Below are 15402 nucleotides of genomic sequence, written 5' to 3' on the forward strand. Positions count from 1 at the left end.
GTAGGCCTATGAGGCACCTATGCCCAAGGTACATAGTATACCATATACTAGGAGCTTATAAGGCACTCCAGAATCCAATTAGAAATGTACCTAATGTACATGGAAACCATTTTAGAGAGGAAGCAGCTAGGCTGGGGTCTTGATTAGCAGGGCCACCGCCAGACTAAGGTCGAAAAACAGTGAAACACCAGCAAAAAGTGGGGATACCCATGTGAAGCAGATCCTACTTTCCTACATCAACCCTTCCTCCCCAAAAAACTTTGTATCACCCCTGTTTTATATAACCAACAGCTGGTCTGTAGCTAGGTTTGTAACCTTATGCTTACTATGTTTAAAAAAGAAAGGACCACAACATTCTCAGTTTGTAATGCTTTATTTGGATGGAGAACCCCGTTTTCCTTTAATGTTTCACCATCTTCACTTGTACCTAAAGCTGGCCTCCCTCTTTATATCATACCTCTGAAAATCAGATAAGGGTCACCCTGTAGAAATGCTCCAAAGGTTAGCAGATGCTGCATGTTGCTGCTTTGGCTTGACATGTTGTGGATTTGGTAAACATTTACATATGTGGCCGAATTCTCTACGTTAAAATGAAAGATTGCTCTGAAAATGTGTGTGATTACCATGAATTCAAGTTGTCTTTATCAGAATGTGCTAGGCATCAAGCTTTATTTTACCTACCCAGGGCGATTTTTGGCAGTCATAGCTGGTGTATGAATAGTTTCTTTGCATGGCTGTGTGCTCCTTAAGCCACTACCCAATTAAGTGGTTATAATTTTTAGCTCTGGCTGTACAGTGCAGCTATTTGCTTACTTATTAACAATTATTTAAAGTATGCGTCGGCTGTGCCTAGATGAGTAGAGCTTTCTCACCTGATGCTATTGTCTGTTTGGTGGATCAGTCTGTCTCCTAGGGGATGCATGCTTTGCAATATATTAGGAAGTGTAAATTTGAAAGGTACATTGATGCATCACATCCAAAATTGTAACTCATAGCTTTAGCTTCTAAAGAAAGCAGACTTTCGACTTTGGGCTGGTTTTTGGGCTTACACCGGTCTGCGCTGGGCTGAATTTGGACTTATATTTGAGCGTCTTTGGGCTGAAAATCTGGCAACACTGGCAGGCTCCTCTCCAGCCAGACGGAGAGAGAGTTCAGAGAGAGAAGCAGCCTCTCTCTGTCCTGCGCTTAGTTTGAGAAGAGAATGAGATCAATTATTTACTTTTTTACTTCGTGTTCAGAATTCAGAATAGATTAAAATATGAAGATTTAGGGCTTTTTGACAACCTATATATTTTGGTTTGCTGCCTGCCCGGTATTGTTTCATTTCTGAAATTTCTGCCCCCAATGGTTCCTCCTGCACCCCATTGTTTCTTGTGCCCCACCTGGCACACATCATGTCGGAGGAAGGTGATGAAGTTAAAATTTCCCCCCCCCCCCCCCTGGAAAAATTTCTGCGGACGCCCATGCTAGTAAGGCAGGCCTCCAATGTGTTTTAAAGGCAGCTCTGCGTGGGGGTTTGTGGGGAGTAAGATGGCCACCTGCACTTTGGGACTGGGTCCAGGGACGTATCCCTGAGGGGTGTAAAATGCCACCCTACAGTATGAGACAAGCCAGGAGTGCTGTTGCTGAATGGGTTAAGATTGGGCCTTCCAGTGTGAGACAGGAGAAGTTCTGGGTGCCGGGTTGGCCAGACCTTTAATGTGGGTTAGGGTTTGCTGTGGGTGATTTGGTAAGACATAATCTCCTTTGTGACTACGGGATCTCTGGGTGCTCGGAGTCGGGCGTAAGAGGGCAGTAAGCCAGGCTTTCAGTGTGGTTTAGAGTTGGCTCTGGGTGAGGGCCCAACAGTCCTCTCTTGTGTGGGATTGAAGAAGCTCTAGCCCACAGTATAGGGGCTGCCTCTGCTTCCTCCTACAGAGGATAATCAAGGTCTTAGGTATAAGTTATCTTTGGATAGGGCAGTGGGTTGGGAACTCTAGTGAGAGGGGCAAGACGGCTCCCCCCCCCTTGGTGGGACAGCGGATGTTCAGGGTTTCGGCCCAAAGACAGTCTTCTCAAGTGCTGGAGATGGAAGCTCTGGATCAGGAGGTAGTGACATGCCTTCTAGAATGGATTAGAAGAGGCTTTCGGTGAGAGGTGGTGACAGTCACTCCGAGGGTGGGAGAGGAGTGAAGGCAGCCTTCTTCACTGTGGCACTGGAGGAACTCTGTGGCTAACTCTGGGTGAGAGCATGGAGACCACAGCCTCAAGGGTGGGGCAGCAATGAGACAAGCCCCGCCCTACACTGTGGTATAGAAGGAGCGCTGTGCTGACAGGTGCAGAGGACCCCCCCCTTTCAATCTGGGGCGTCTGCCTCCCACATGGCATCCTTGCAGTAGATGTGAGCTGCCGTTCTTCTCCTGCAGTAGGCTGCAGTCGTCAAACCGTTATCAGTGCACCATGGTCCAGATGGTTGTTGAAGGGCCTCAGGCTGCCACTGGTGCCTAGTGGTGCTATGAACAGTCACTCTGAGATCTTCAAAGAAGTCACCTCGGGCTTCACCTTAAAATACTGCTTGAATCTTAATTCTGCATACCTGCAAGAAGAGAACAAAAGGTTAGTCACATAATTCGAGATGTCAGTCCTGACTCCAAGAAGACCATTCACATACTAGAGGACCACTATAGTGTCCTAGCTTCATTACAGTTTTATGCCCCAGGTTGTACCACAGCTTGATGGTGCATGTTGTTTTAATGGTTTATATATTTTTTGTTAATAAACATTTGGTGCAAACCCTCAGGAGGACCTGAAACCTATGTAAAAACGGGAGAAGGAGTGATGGTCTATTTGCTCTACTATCCATATTAGTACCTCTTGTGTCCTATTCAGCTGAGTGCTCAAATTGTGTGATTAGTTCCTACAGAAGGGACCACTGGTTTTGTTAAAGTGAAGGCATGTGGGTAAAGGCTGTGGTAGCGTACAGTACAAGACAGTAACTTGTATATGTACAGGACACCTTATCCCTTTTATTTTTATTTGCACACACGCAGAAATGTTTTTTTGGGACAAAAGACGAAAGAGAGTGAGAATAACCATGCCCTGCCTTTCTTCTTTAAAATGTGGCACAGGCTTCTGGCCACAAAGAGTCACAGCTACTGGAATTGAGGTTAGAGTGGAGTTGCAGACACAGTGATTTAAATTCGCGATTTAAATGTAAACCTTAAGTCACAGCCGTTAAGGACATGAAGGCACGCCTCACCATCTAATCCTAGTCCCTACATGTGAGAGGGTGGAGTGGACTTTGGGCCCAGGCCTCCCTCTTGTGAAATGATAGCCCATTCCAAACCAGATGCAGATATCCTTTCTGTGACACAGATAGGCTCTATACTCCTGCTGGGGGTATATGGCTGCCAGACTGCTTAACAGGGCACTGCTTTGCCAATCATCTTTACTTTCATAAATGATTTCTTTAATTGAAGCAAATCAACATTGCATCTCATAGAGGATGTTAAATTGTCAATTGAAAGCCTACAAGTGGAAAAGGGATGTCCTGTGGACCATCCCTGTGAAGTTTAAGAATCACCCTCTAGAAATATCAGCGATTTATCCTGAAACGTGAAGCCTTGAATGACCATCTTCTGAGGCATCATGCAAAAAAAACAAGACAAGCTAAACATCTGTGCCAGGAATCTAGGAGTTCCTGCTACAAAAACTGAAGATTCTACAACGAAGGAATACTTCGAGAAGTTTGAGAAAATGACAGTGCATGACTCTTGGGGGCAAAAAAATAGGGTCATTAAATTCAACAGATGGGTTCGCAAAACCACCACCCACAGAAGGGCAAAAGGTGGGTTAGCGACTTATGTGAACTCAAAACTATCCGCAAAGATAACACCGCAGGATACAGAAGAACCCTGGTTACTAGCTCTATGTCTGGAGCGATGGGACAAGCAGTAGACAACTCCACCGGTTCTGGTTAATATTTACATTAACCCGAGAGAAAAATAAAAAATAGTGGCAAAGCTGATCAAGCTGTTCCTGGAGTGGAAAGGAGATAAACAGTTGGCAAACCAGGGAATTACTGGAGATTTTAATCTGAATCTTTTCCAAGACACACACAAGGCATGCGATGAGGTGTTACAGATGCTGCCAGCACAAAGTCACTCTCTGCATCGACCCCATGACAATCTTGGGAACAGGCTCCTGAAGTCCTACGAATCAGCTGATCTGGTAATACTCAATGGACGCCTCCTGGGGATACCAGCCTGGACAAGATACCATCTACTACCTTGACTACACAATGGGGAGCATTAGAATGTATAGTGGAGTAGTCTACTTTAAAATGAAGCACTGATCAGAGAGTGAGCATCACCCGCAAAACTTCAGTCTAAGCACCGATATGACCGTTTTAGATCAGGTGCAGATAGTGCAGATTTAAGCTCACATTGAAAATGTAAAACACCTTAAATGGAGCCTAGACAACATTGGAGGCATGGCAAGCGAGGCCAAGGGAATCCTGAAGGAAATATCATCCAGCAAGGAGAACTCGATAAAGGCATAGAAGCAGCAAGAGACCCAGCCAAAAATTTGGAGAAAGGTACAAATATTTCCTCAAGCTTTTTATCATCTAGCCAAAACCGGTTCACCTTATCAGGTCAAGGATCAACAAAGTGCTCCGTGAACTGTGGAGCTCACCATAGGATTTAGAATTGCTAAAATGCCTACGAATGGAGCATAAGAGCCTAAAAAAGGTGGTATGGCTGCTAAAGAAAGAGAGATCTGAAGCATTGTGGGCAAAGCTACTTTACTCCTCCAAACAAAACGACCACAGAAGCTTCTGGAAACTAATTACTGAGCTTGATAAGGGCCCCAGGGTGACAAACAATGCTAATAATAGCAAGGTAGAATGGGTTAAATACCTAACAACACATTATAAGGGAAGCACAGAGTACCATTCTGTCCCGGGCCCAGGTCTGACCCCACATGTAAAAGATCACAGCTCAAGTCCAGACGAGTGGGTGACCCTGAAAACCAATATCAGTGGTGCTACTGACACCCTAGACCACTAAATGGAACTTTTCAATGGAGGCCTTGGTAACAAATAATTGAGAACTTGCACTCCAACTGCGCATCTGCCCCTAATGGCATACTGACTGCACTTCAAAAGCACAACCCCACAACCTGAGCTGGTTTCCTGAACTCGATGTTCAAGCAAATACTGCTGATGGGAAGCATTCCATAAAGCTGGAGAGGCCCAGTGATAGACCCCATCTTCAAGGGTTGGGGTAGCTATTTCCCCTAGCAATTACAGGACCTCAAATGTTTTTCAACAATACTACTGAAAATCTACAGGAGTGAGCGACGGAGGCAAAAAGGTTGACAATGAAGCAAACAGGGTTCACCAAAAAGCAAGGAACCACCACCAACTTAATGAAAAAAGCGTGCAACAGTGGGACGTCACTTTTCATGTGTTTTGTGGACTTCAAAATGGCCTTTGACTACGTCCCTCGAGGCCTGCTCTGGGAAAAACTATTCCGTTGGGGAATTCCACAAAACCATTTAAGGACCATCCAGCGAATATACACAAAAACCTGTGTAAAGATCAAGGTGGGGGACAGGTGCCATTTATCAAGAGAGGTTAATACCTCCATTGAATTGGAACAGGGATGTGTATTGGCGCCGCTGTTGTTTAATTGGTTCATCGGGGATCTGTCAGCTTCCCTGGCAGAAGTGGTGTCTCACGCACCAAGCCTCGGGTCTCAACAGTTTAGCAACATCCTGTACAGAGACAATCTACTATTGTTGAGCAATAATCATGTGAGTCTACAAAGGCAGACCAACAGGCTCGCTGAGTACGCAGTAAATAACCAGTTGGAAATCAACCTGAAGAAACTTAAAGTTATGCCGCTGAAACGATGCATAGCAAAAGATGAGAAATGGCGCTTCAATGGGTCCAACATGATGAAGTTACAACATAGATGGATCTAAAAAGGCTATCATTGCAAAAAACGGAGGCCTTAAACTTGGCCTTCTCAAACCAAGAGGAAAAGTCTGTGGGGCCATCATCTAAATGCGTTGATAACAATGATCAAATCAATACTGATTCCAACCTAATCATATAGAGGCAAGATAATGCTGGGTGAAGATCAGGACCTGCTGGAGAAACTTGCACAATATGAACATAACAAGCATTTACAATGCAATAGGTCTCGCATTTACGCGAGTTTGAGCTATTCACATTGCAAATAACAATGCCTTTCATTTTTGTTTTCGTTTTTAAAACATAAATAAAAGGTATTGTCATTTACAATGCCAATAGCTTAAATTTGCGTAATTGGCGAGACCTATTGCATTGCAAATGCTTGTCAGTTTGGAAGCACCCATCACCCCGCCTTCTTCACCGGAATATCCTCGGCTCCTGGCAGGAAGGTGGCGGGTATTCCAAAGTACAAAACATGCTGGCTACGCCTCAATGTCTCTAAAGCTTTTCGACAGCCATACCTTAGGTCTTTATTCATCCTCCAGTATCTTAAGTCATTTAACACTTTACTAACGTTCTCCTTGGTCTCACCGCGGCCGCTGCTTATAACTCTCAGATCTCACTGCCCCCGCTACTCCTGAACTCTTACTACGTATAACGCCTGATATTTCAAAACACCATTTTACCCATATCCCCGGCCCTCGGTCACCTCAATATCTTCGGGCCTCCGCCGCTTGTACCCTGCTCCTTACGTGCTCTAAGCGCCGCTGCTGCCTCTTCGGACATGACGGTTCTCAACATCCATTTCCTGTCCCACAATCACAGACCAGAAGATCTGCGCTGGGTAGTTTTAGAACAACCCTTTATTCCACCTCATGTCACAGATATTCACAAGTTCCTCTTCATGAAGGAACAAAAATGGGTGTTCAAAATGCATAGCGACTGTGTAGGTCTGAATGACCAAATACCATGGACCTCGCTTTGATATGACGGGTCGTTTGTAAGATTTTGCTTCAATACCAGGTATGAGATCCTGAGTTACACACTAAGAATGCCATCATTTGCAATCTGACTGCGAGATTTATTTGCGGAATATGACAAAATTTACCGCATATCATCTAGATGCAATATACGCTAACAACATAGTCTCTGTAGATAGACTAGAAAGCACAACTGTCCTTGGGCATATGGCATAAAGTTATCAATGTTTTGAAAGGTAATTTACAAATAAACTACATTTCCCGATGCGCATTGCGTTTATGCCTAAATGCCGCGTCGTCATCAGCGAGGGACCGTTTGGAGCCGCAGACCGCGCTTGTCAGCAGTGACGCGCGGTGACTCCTCAAATAGGATTCCCTATCGCTGTAGTACACCTACCCTTCTCGCTCATACACCGCGAGAGGTACCGACGGAGAGGTAAGGTGGACAGGCAGAAACTAACTGAACTCGGTGCAGTATCCGTAACACTATCAATTTGCATCTGTTAAAATGTTAACGGTGTCATGAGACTTAGGTTACTGGTTCTGTTTCTGAGGTTCTTTTGCAGAATACCGAATCGGCTACTTCTAACGAAGGAAACGCCGTTTTAGGATTACTCACTCTCCGGCATTATTTACATCAGTCACTGGCTTTCAATCACGCAGTATAGCAGTAGACTTTGGGGAGAGAAATGATATTGCTTTAGCCAACTGCACAGGCACTCCGTTTGTTCATAATAGAGACACGATGGTTGACAATCTTTTTTCGACGCTCAGTCGACCGTGAACTTTCTGCCTTGCTTGTTTTTAATGGTTGCGCGCAATGTACAAATGTTTAAACGTTTCAAAAGCATTTGTTATGTGATGTTTTACGCTTGTACTTTTTCCTTAGAGCGGTGCCTCCTATACCTGAGCAGTTGCCGGGTGGGGTGAGGCACATACCCAGTTTAATTCGGGTGAGTTATAATTCTAACGTTTCACTTGCGGTGATGGACGTAGAATTATCTAGTACACTATTTGGTAACTTTGAACTAAAATCGACATTTCTAATGTGTTCGCGATTTACTGTAACATGTCACCACTCTGTTTGTATTGATCACTGCTGTTGCCTTTACAGGTATCCACCTGTACCAAGATCATGGTCCAGGTTGTATGTTTTTGAGTTTTTTTGTATTCACTACACCGTTAATATGCAGTAGCTTTCAGGTCCTGACGAAAGCTGGGATAGAGTATATCCAAGAGCTGAAACATGTAGACCAGTCTTTAAGAACACAGTTATTTGTTAAAACTGTATAGCACTGTTTAGTTTTAATTTGGTATCAAGGTAGCACCAGAATAAACATACATTTGTACCTTGACAACCAATTTTAAATCACTAATTTCTTTATCATTTGCACTGCATACATCACCCACCACTTTCACGATTGTGGCCCCCTCGACTCAGATACACATTTGGGACATCCACCGAACCAATATCTACATCATCTGGTAGAAGATGGTTCCTTGGTCAAGTTCCCCGGTTCCCAAATGATGAAGCGAGCCACTTGTTGTGGGTGATGGGAACTTTGTGTACGCATACATACACTTATGGACACACTGTGTACTTAGTTGACACTAGCAAACACCTTGATCGATATTTTTAGAGTGGTTACGTTATTGTTACTATACTTTTTTTGGACTCTCAGTTCTTCTTTTTTGTATACATGTGCTGGATTAGGGATTGAGAACTGTTTGAGTCGTTAAACTACATCCCTTGGACCCCCACTCTTTTAGAGATAATTTACTATAGTGGTTCTCAACATCCCCCAAACAGCCAAATCCACACCGGCAGCAGGGTGGCCGAATCCCCTGCTCCACCAATAGCAGCGGCAGACTTGACGACTTAACCAATCAATATAGAGGAAGGAAGAAGAGGGGTGGACGCTGGAGGAAACCATCTTTGGAAGGTCGGTGGCAAGAGCTTGTCACATGTAGACCTGTTGCACGGTAACATTATTTGGTGTGCTGTTGGTCACATGCTTCTAGAAGGGCGTGGGCTGACAGTTATAGGGGGACTGTGCGTGACATGTTTGTAACATCTGAAGCAGTGACGATAGGGTTTCATTCGGAGTGCTACTAACACGTAAGCAGCTATACTTCTTAGGTGTTCAGTGACAGTGTTTACGGGGGTGGGGGGATACTGTAGGTTGTAATCAGTTGTGAAATCTATGGATGGTGACGTGGACTGTGTAAGGGTAGTGGGTGGGTAAATGGGTCCTTAGTGAGTATGTATGGATTCACTGCCATGGCTGTGGTGACAGTCGTAATTAGTAGTAACTGCTTCACTTTGAATACACTTGGCTAAAACCATACTCTCCCAATGAGGGTGGTTATGGGAAGGGCAGGATTTGGGACGAAGTGGGTGATGGAGAAAGTAGTGAATAAGCATTGTAAAGTCGGTATGTCAGAACATGGGTGTTAATTGACCAAAATGCCAGCTTAAGCGGATGCCCAAATGACATCACCAGGAACTGTAAACGAGGTGTGTGCGCGCGCGTTAGGCAGCTGGGGATGCGGTGAGGGGGGTCGGCAGCGGCGGAGTGTGTGCACGCGCGTGTGTCTGTGCGTGTGCGTCTGCGCAAGCGCGTCCCAGAAGCGCGTCCACAGACCCCGATGGCTGCGCGTGCCCTGGTCTGTCTCCCTTGGGAGCACACACGGCAACAAAAAGTCTTGTTGGCGGCAGCGCTTTGCGCTGCAACGCCAGCGAGACCTAAAAACGAGCATTCCAGATGCCAAGGTCAGCCTCTCCCGCCAAATCAAGGTTAGAATTTGCCCTGGTAAACCAATCACTAGCCAGGCAAGGGGCCTTCATGAAGTGCTGCCATCGACTGCAGAGTGCCCCAGAGGGATCGCTGGCTAAACTCATCTGCGCAGGGATACATCCAACAAGGGGGAAAGGTCAATTTGCCAAATACCTGCAGGAAGACTTATGGCAACTGAACATGAGTTGCTATACTTTTAAGAAACTTGTGAACAAAATGCATAAAGCAGAAACGTAGGTTGGAAGATAAAGCTACACTGACAAAACAATCACATGGGTAGTTAGTAATAAACTCATATCGCTCAAACAAGGAAAAGCCCTACTTCGAGGCACCTCTCTCATTGACTATCAAGAGGGAACTGGTAAAGATGCGATTTGGACGCCTTCCCACACTTGACTGCGTCCCTAAGTGGAAGAAGGAGGCCCAACCGGAAGATGCATTATGCTGTTTGTGTCGCCAGGCAAAAGAAACATGTATATGTGTACTCTGTGTGTGTACCCATACATGCTAGTATAACTTATAGACTAAAGTTTGATTGCTTGATTGACAGTGAGGGACATCATATCTGCAAGTCTCTCCAAAGTACAGTCACATGTTAGGAAATGAACAAGGGTAATTCAGTAGTTTACAAGATTGACTAGCGATAACTCAGAAAACAACAGTATCTTAAGAAGAAGTTGGGTCCAGAGCACAAGCAAGTTAGCACCATAATCAACGCCTTTGCTAAACAGAAAGGCTTTGACGTGTCATGATTTCTCTAGATGCAAACTGTGAAACAACATAAAGAAATTGTTTAAGTGGAGGGATTCACCTACACTTTCCATCAAGAAATTGCTCGCTGGCTTAATTGCAAGAATTCTCCTGTGCTTTACCTATTGATTAGCATTCGTTTTGCAGTCAGATCCACATCAGAAATACTATCAAAGCACTTAAACTAAGATTAAAAAAATATTATCTTTTTTTTGGAATGCTTTTTATTTCGCAAACAACAATGTAAAGAAAAAATATCGACCAAGAGCATTATCCATGCCTCAAGAGTCTTGATCAGAAACACTAAGAGATATTCACATCGACTATTGAGTTCCACTCCCTCATACCCAGTGACTTGCACGCCCAGCACACCCACTCATCCTTGGAGATCACCAACAAAATCTATTTCCAGTCTCAATACTCAGGAACCACTGAAGCTGAATGATGTTGTTAACTTAAATGCAACTTTCTGCCTTAGTGGTTACTAATAAGCCTGGTCATAGCTCGCGGAACTTATCGATGTGCAAAAGAACTCTGCCGCGCTACGTGGAGCTCTGCGAGCAGAGGAGTGCATTAGTTAAATGCCGTTCACAGTGATTTTCAGTGCCAGGTGCTTGTCCGTACTGTGCAATCATCGCGAACGGCACCAGCGCATAGCGCAAGAGGGTGCTGCTTCCTTTCTGCTGTTCGAGTAGATTTTTACGCGAGCTGCAGCATTCTCAAGGTAAACGGACGGTTCCTCAATGCGAGCGGTCGCGGGCATACGCGACCACTCGCATTGAGAAATCTGACTACCCGCATTGAGCAATCTCACCAGGAGGTTAATTTTCTACGCTTGCGCTCGCCAACTTGATGTTGACGATCACGAATGAGGAAAATTCTCGCCAGAAGGTGGATTTTCCTCGCATGCCAACTTGATGTTGATGAAAGCGAGCGAGGAAAAAACCCATAGTTTTTTGGACCTCCGCGAGCTCCATGTGATGCAGAGTACGGAAATCTCCGCAAACTCCGCAAACGAAGCGGAGTTCACTGCCCAGACTTAGTTACTAATCCATGCGTATTATGACTGAAAATCATTGCTGATTACTAATCAGTACTTATGTTACAGCTCCAGGTGCCATTTTCTGTCAATTTGCCTGTTTCTCTGTTCCATTTGTTCCCCCAATGCTTTATTGTTGGTAAAATGTTTAATTATTTTTTCGGCGTAGAATCACTAGATGCTCAAAGTACTCTGCATGGTCCAGCATACAGAGTGCAATACCCACATGCTTGCATATTTTCTGTGTTACTTAATATCCCTCCCTCTGATATAGCCTACAGACTGATTTTATAAAGCTATGTTCTAATCATCCTGTGGACTGATATTTTACATGCAAGAAGACCAATGCCCAGGACTCAATACTATCTAATGAGGCCTCCTCTCCCCCAGTATGGCAGAGATACTTAGATCCAGCATCCCAGACCTGCTCTGACAACACTGATGTTCAGGCACTATTTTTGAAGCTACTTTTAGTGTCACGACATCAAACACTGACTGGACAGTACCAAACTGATAGTAGTAAGGAAGCCGTGTTGGTGATGAGCAAGAGGGATGTGCCGGTCTCACGGAAAGAACTACTTCAAATAAGTTAATTTTGCTTTCTTGCCTCCTTATTGGTGTTTTATGAAGATAGACAACCGTTTTTATTTCTTGTTTCAAACAACGTTTATTCAATAGAGTAACATATACGCCCATCATATTCAGTAATCGACCCACAAATTTGACATTTGACTCTTAAATGTATCATGTGTATGATTTAACTTTCGGTTCAAAATATCCAATTATTTGTAATGAATTGTGTGTAGCTTTATGTGTACAATAATACTTGTTCTTTGAAATGCTCCATTATTTATATTGTCTAATAGAATACATTTACGTAACCAACCAATGAATATTGGGCTATGTCCCTTTACACCCCCAGTGTGTGCCCTAATATTTCAGACACCGGAGTTACAAGCCATACGTTGAAATTCTGTTCCAGATTTTAAGAGTGTTATAAATAACCCAAGAATGTTAGGTGATGGGTTTTCCTTCTAGAAAATATTTGGGGTGATGGGTCAAACGCGGGCCGAGAAAAATGGGGGAGGCATAATATTTCAGACACCATAGTTACAAGCCATAGGTTGGAATTCTGTTCCAGATTTTAATAGTGTTATAAATAACCCAAGAATGTTAGGTATTCTTGTGTAAACAATATGGAAGGTGGTGAGCACAGGCAATATTTCATTTTGACTCTTTCGGACACTTTTAACCTTTCACACATGGTTTCACAGGAGGGCACAAGTGTATGAGCCTGACCCCCCTACTGATTCTAGGGATATACTTGCTCAAAAACTATACAGCATAATTGATCTATCTTTTATTTGTAGCCTTAATAAAGCCCTCGTGCAATACTACTACGTCTACTGCGAGTAAAACGTGTGAAAGCTGACGGAACCAATAACACTGTAAAATCCTGATACGGTGTGCTCCTCAATGTGTCCTTATCACTGACTCCAAAAGATGCAATACAATAAGATGTCAATGTATAACTAAAGATAGATTCATTGATTCTTTCAGTTGGAGCATCTGAATACACAAGCACTAGTTTGAAGGAAAAGCAAAGTAATACTGCCAGCAGGGCTATTTTATCACAAATAATTGTTTTCTGTACTCTCATTTTCCTGTTCTACTAAAAAGCAATATACTGTGTTTGACCCAATGCTGCTCCATGACGCGCTACAGGTTGTGGTGTTGTGCAATACAACCTACACTCACATTGGGTTCAGGGGATCTTAGCTGGAGTTATGAGATAAACAGGTACCAGAATGCAAAGAAATGAAGTTGACTGAGTGAGCTCCTTGAGCATAGAATCAGAAAGTTTATGGGTTCTTCCCTCGACCCCACTCTGATGGGCTCACTCACTCGATGCCCCTAGACATTGGTGTCTGCCCTACCCATTACACTTACCGGGAGAAGTTGAAAGCAATTGTGGAATACCGTGCTTGGATTAGTGCCCAGAATCCCCAGAAGAAATGAGTTGCCTGCAGGGGAATAGATACACCAGTGTTACTCAGGTAAGTACAAGTATCAAGCTCATCCTGTTTCACACTCTGAAAAACAATATCTCTTAAAGTGATGTATTTGCAACTAATGTTAAACACAAGAAAACCCCACATTGATGCGTGGGGAGGGGAACTAGAGGCACGAAGTTCTAGGAGCTACCAGCCTCCAACAACAAATGTTAACCACAACAAGAGCTGCTCCTAGTGTAGTGACCACTATGAATTTATGATTGAAATGTGAGTGTAGGCATCTCACAAAATGTGAATGTGGTATATATACCACAGTCCTGAAGGATCCAGGACTGTGGTATATATAGTGCCCACTAATTGGTTAATAGGTGGAAAGGGAGTCGAAAGTTTAAAAACTACTGCCTGGTGCATGAGTTCCGGTCCCAAAACAGACTTTTTCACGGGCCCCCACTTAGTTTAGAAGTGCATCCCTGTTGTCAGGTGCATGCCCGCCCTCTATCAAACCGAGTTTTTAGTAGGGGTGGGCGGAATTCGCGTAATCGCATTACGCAAATCTCCGCGAAATGGTAAAAAATCTCCGCGAACACGCAGAAATTTTGCGAACACGCGGAATTGCTTGTTCGCGATACTTTTTTCTTGTTCGCGATCGCTGTTTGCGTGCTCAGGGTGAAATATCTCGCGAACACGCATATTGAGAACGCGAACAAGCAAAAATTTCGCGAAGTCGCGGAAGGCAGATTTTTGGGCAATTTCGCGTTCTCCGCGGAACGCGAAATTACCCAAATTCCGCAAATTCCGCGAGCGGAACGGAATTTACCGCCCAGGCCTAGTTTTTAGAGGGTGAGGACTGGTCAATGATGAAGCATGACACCTGGTGGTGTGTGAGACCAGTCCGTCACATTTTGTGAGATGCCTAAACTCACATTTCAATCATAAATTCATAGTGGTCACTACACTAGGAGCAGCTCTTGTTGTGGTTAACATTTGCAACTAATGTACCAGAAAAGTGGGACCATGTTACCAAAAAACAGTAATAGCCACAGAGCTTTCAATGGTCTCAGTTCCATGCGTGAGCACCTCATTCAGACTGAGTTTTTCACTTTGCATTCTGGTCCCTGATCACTTCTATTTAAAATAAATTAAACATTAACACAACAACTAGACTGCAAAGAAAAAACATGAGCTGGCTGAGAATTGCATTGAATCAGGAAGCTTGACAGCTCAGGAAAAATAAGTCAGAGCTGCCAAGGGGCCCAATGTCATGTCTTACACCTTAAAACCCCGGCTCCCTTTTAGGTTGAAGCTCACCAGACAGCGCAGCTGTCTGGTTTGTTAAAAACATCTTGGGGACATTCAGAAAGCTGACCTAGGAATATATTCTGCCAGTTGCTTTCCTTTGGCTTTCAGGGTTGTAACTAACCCTGGGCGGAGCGTGCTGAGTTGTACTCTGCGGAATTTCACGGAGTTAGTGGAAAACTCCATGAAATTCTGCAGAGTTCCGTGGCCTTGCAGAGTTACATCTGCACCCCCTGCCCCCTTCCTCCCCTGCACACCCCACATACTCCACTACGTAGTAAGGCCTGACCGTCCTGGGCCTCCTCCTGTGTTTGTTGGTTGGGTATGGCGGCGCCGGCTTCCTTCCTGGTTCCTTCCTTCCTTCTCCTGCTGCTGGCTGCACTCGGCTTCCGCTGCTCCAGCTGGTTTGTAGAATTCAATTAAGAGGCAAAACTCAAGTGTGCATGCGTGAAGGCATTCCTGACCCGATAAAATCCCATGATAGGGTCAGGCCTGCCTTCACACATGCGCACTGCAGTTCTTCCTGTTAATTGAATTCTACGAGCCACCCGGAGCAGCGGAAGCG

The 15402-nt window shown here is 44.4% G+C and overlaps 1 protein-coding gene across 2 annotated transcripts in view; it reads right to left on the minus strand.

Moving 5' to 3' along the window:
• Positions 1 to 354: 354 nt before the first annotated feature.
• Positions 355 to 15402, minus strand: part of LOC146802299 (ethanolamine kinase 2-like) — a 221956-nt gene continuing 206908 nt past the window's right edge. For both annotated transcript variants that reach the window (XM_085621874.1, XM_085621875.1), the window contains exons 7-8: positions 13477 to 13550; positions 355 to 2575 (exon numbers count right to left, since the gene is read on the minus strand). In XM_085621874.1, the coding sequence (XP_085478000.1) occupies positions 2503 to 2575; positions 13477 to 13550 (147 nt within the window). In that variant the 3' untranslated portion in view covers positions 355 to 2502. The remainder of the gene's footprint in view (positions 2576 to 13476; positions 13551 to 15402) is intronic.

This window comes from Triturus cristatus, chromosome 8 (genome assembly GCF_964204655.1).
Source record: "Triturus cristatus chromosome 8, aTriCri1.1, whole genome shotgun sequence".
NCBI classification, from domain to species: Eukaryota; Metazoa; Chordata; class Amphibia; order Caudata; family Salamandridae; genus Triturus; species Triturus cristatus.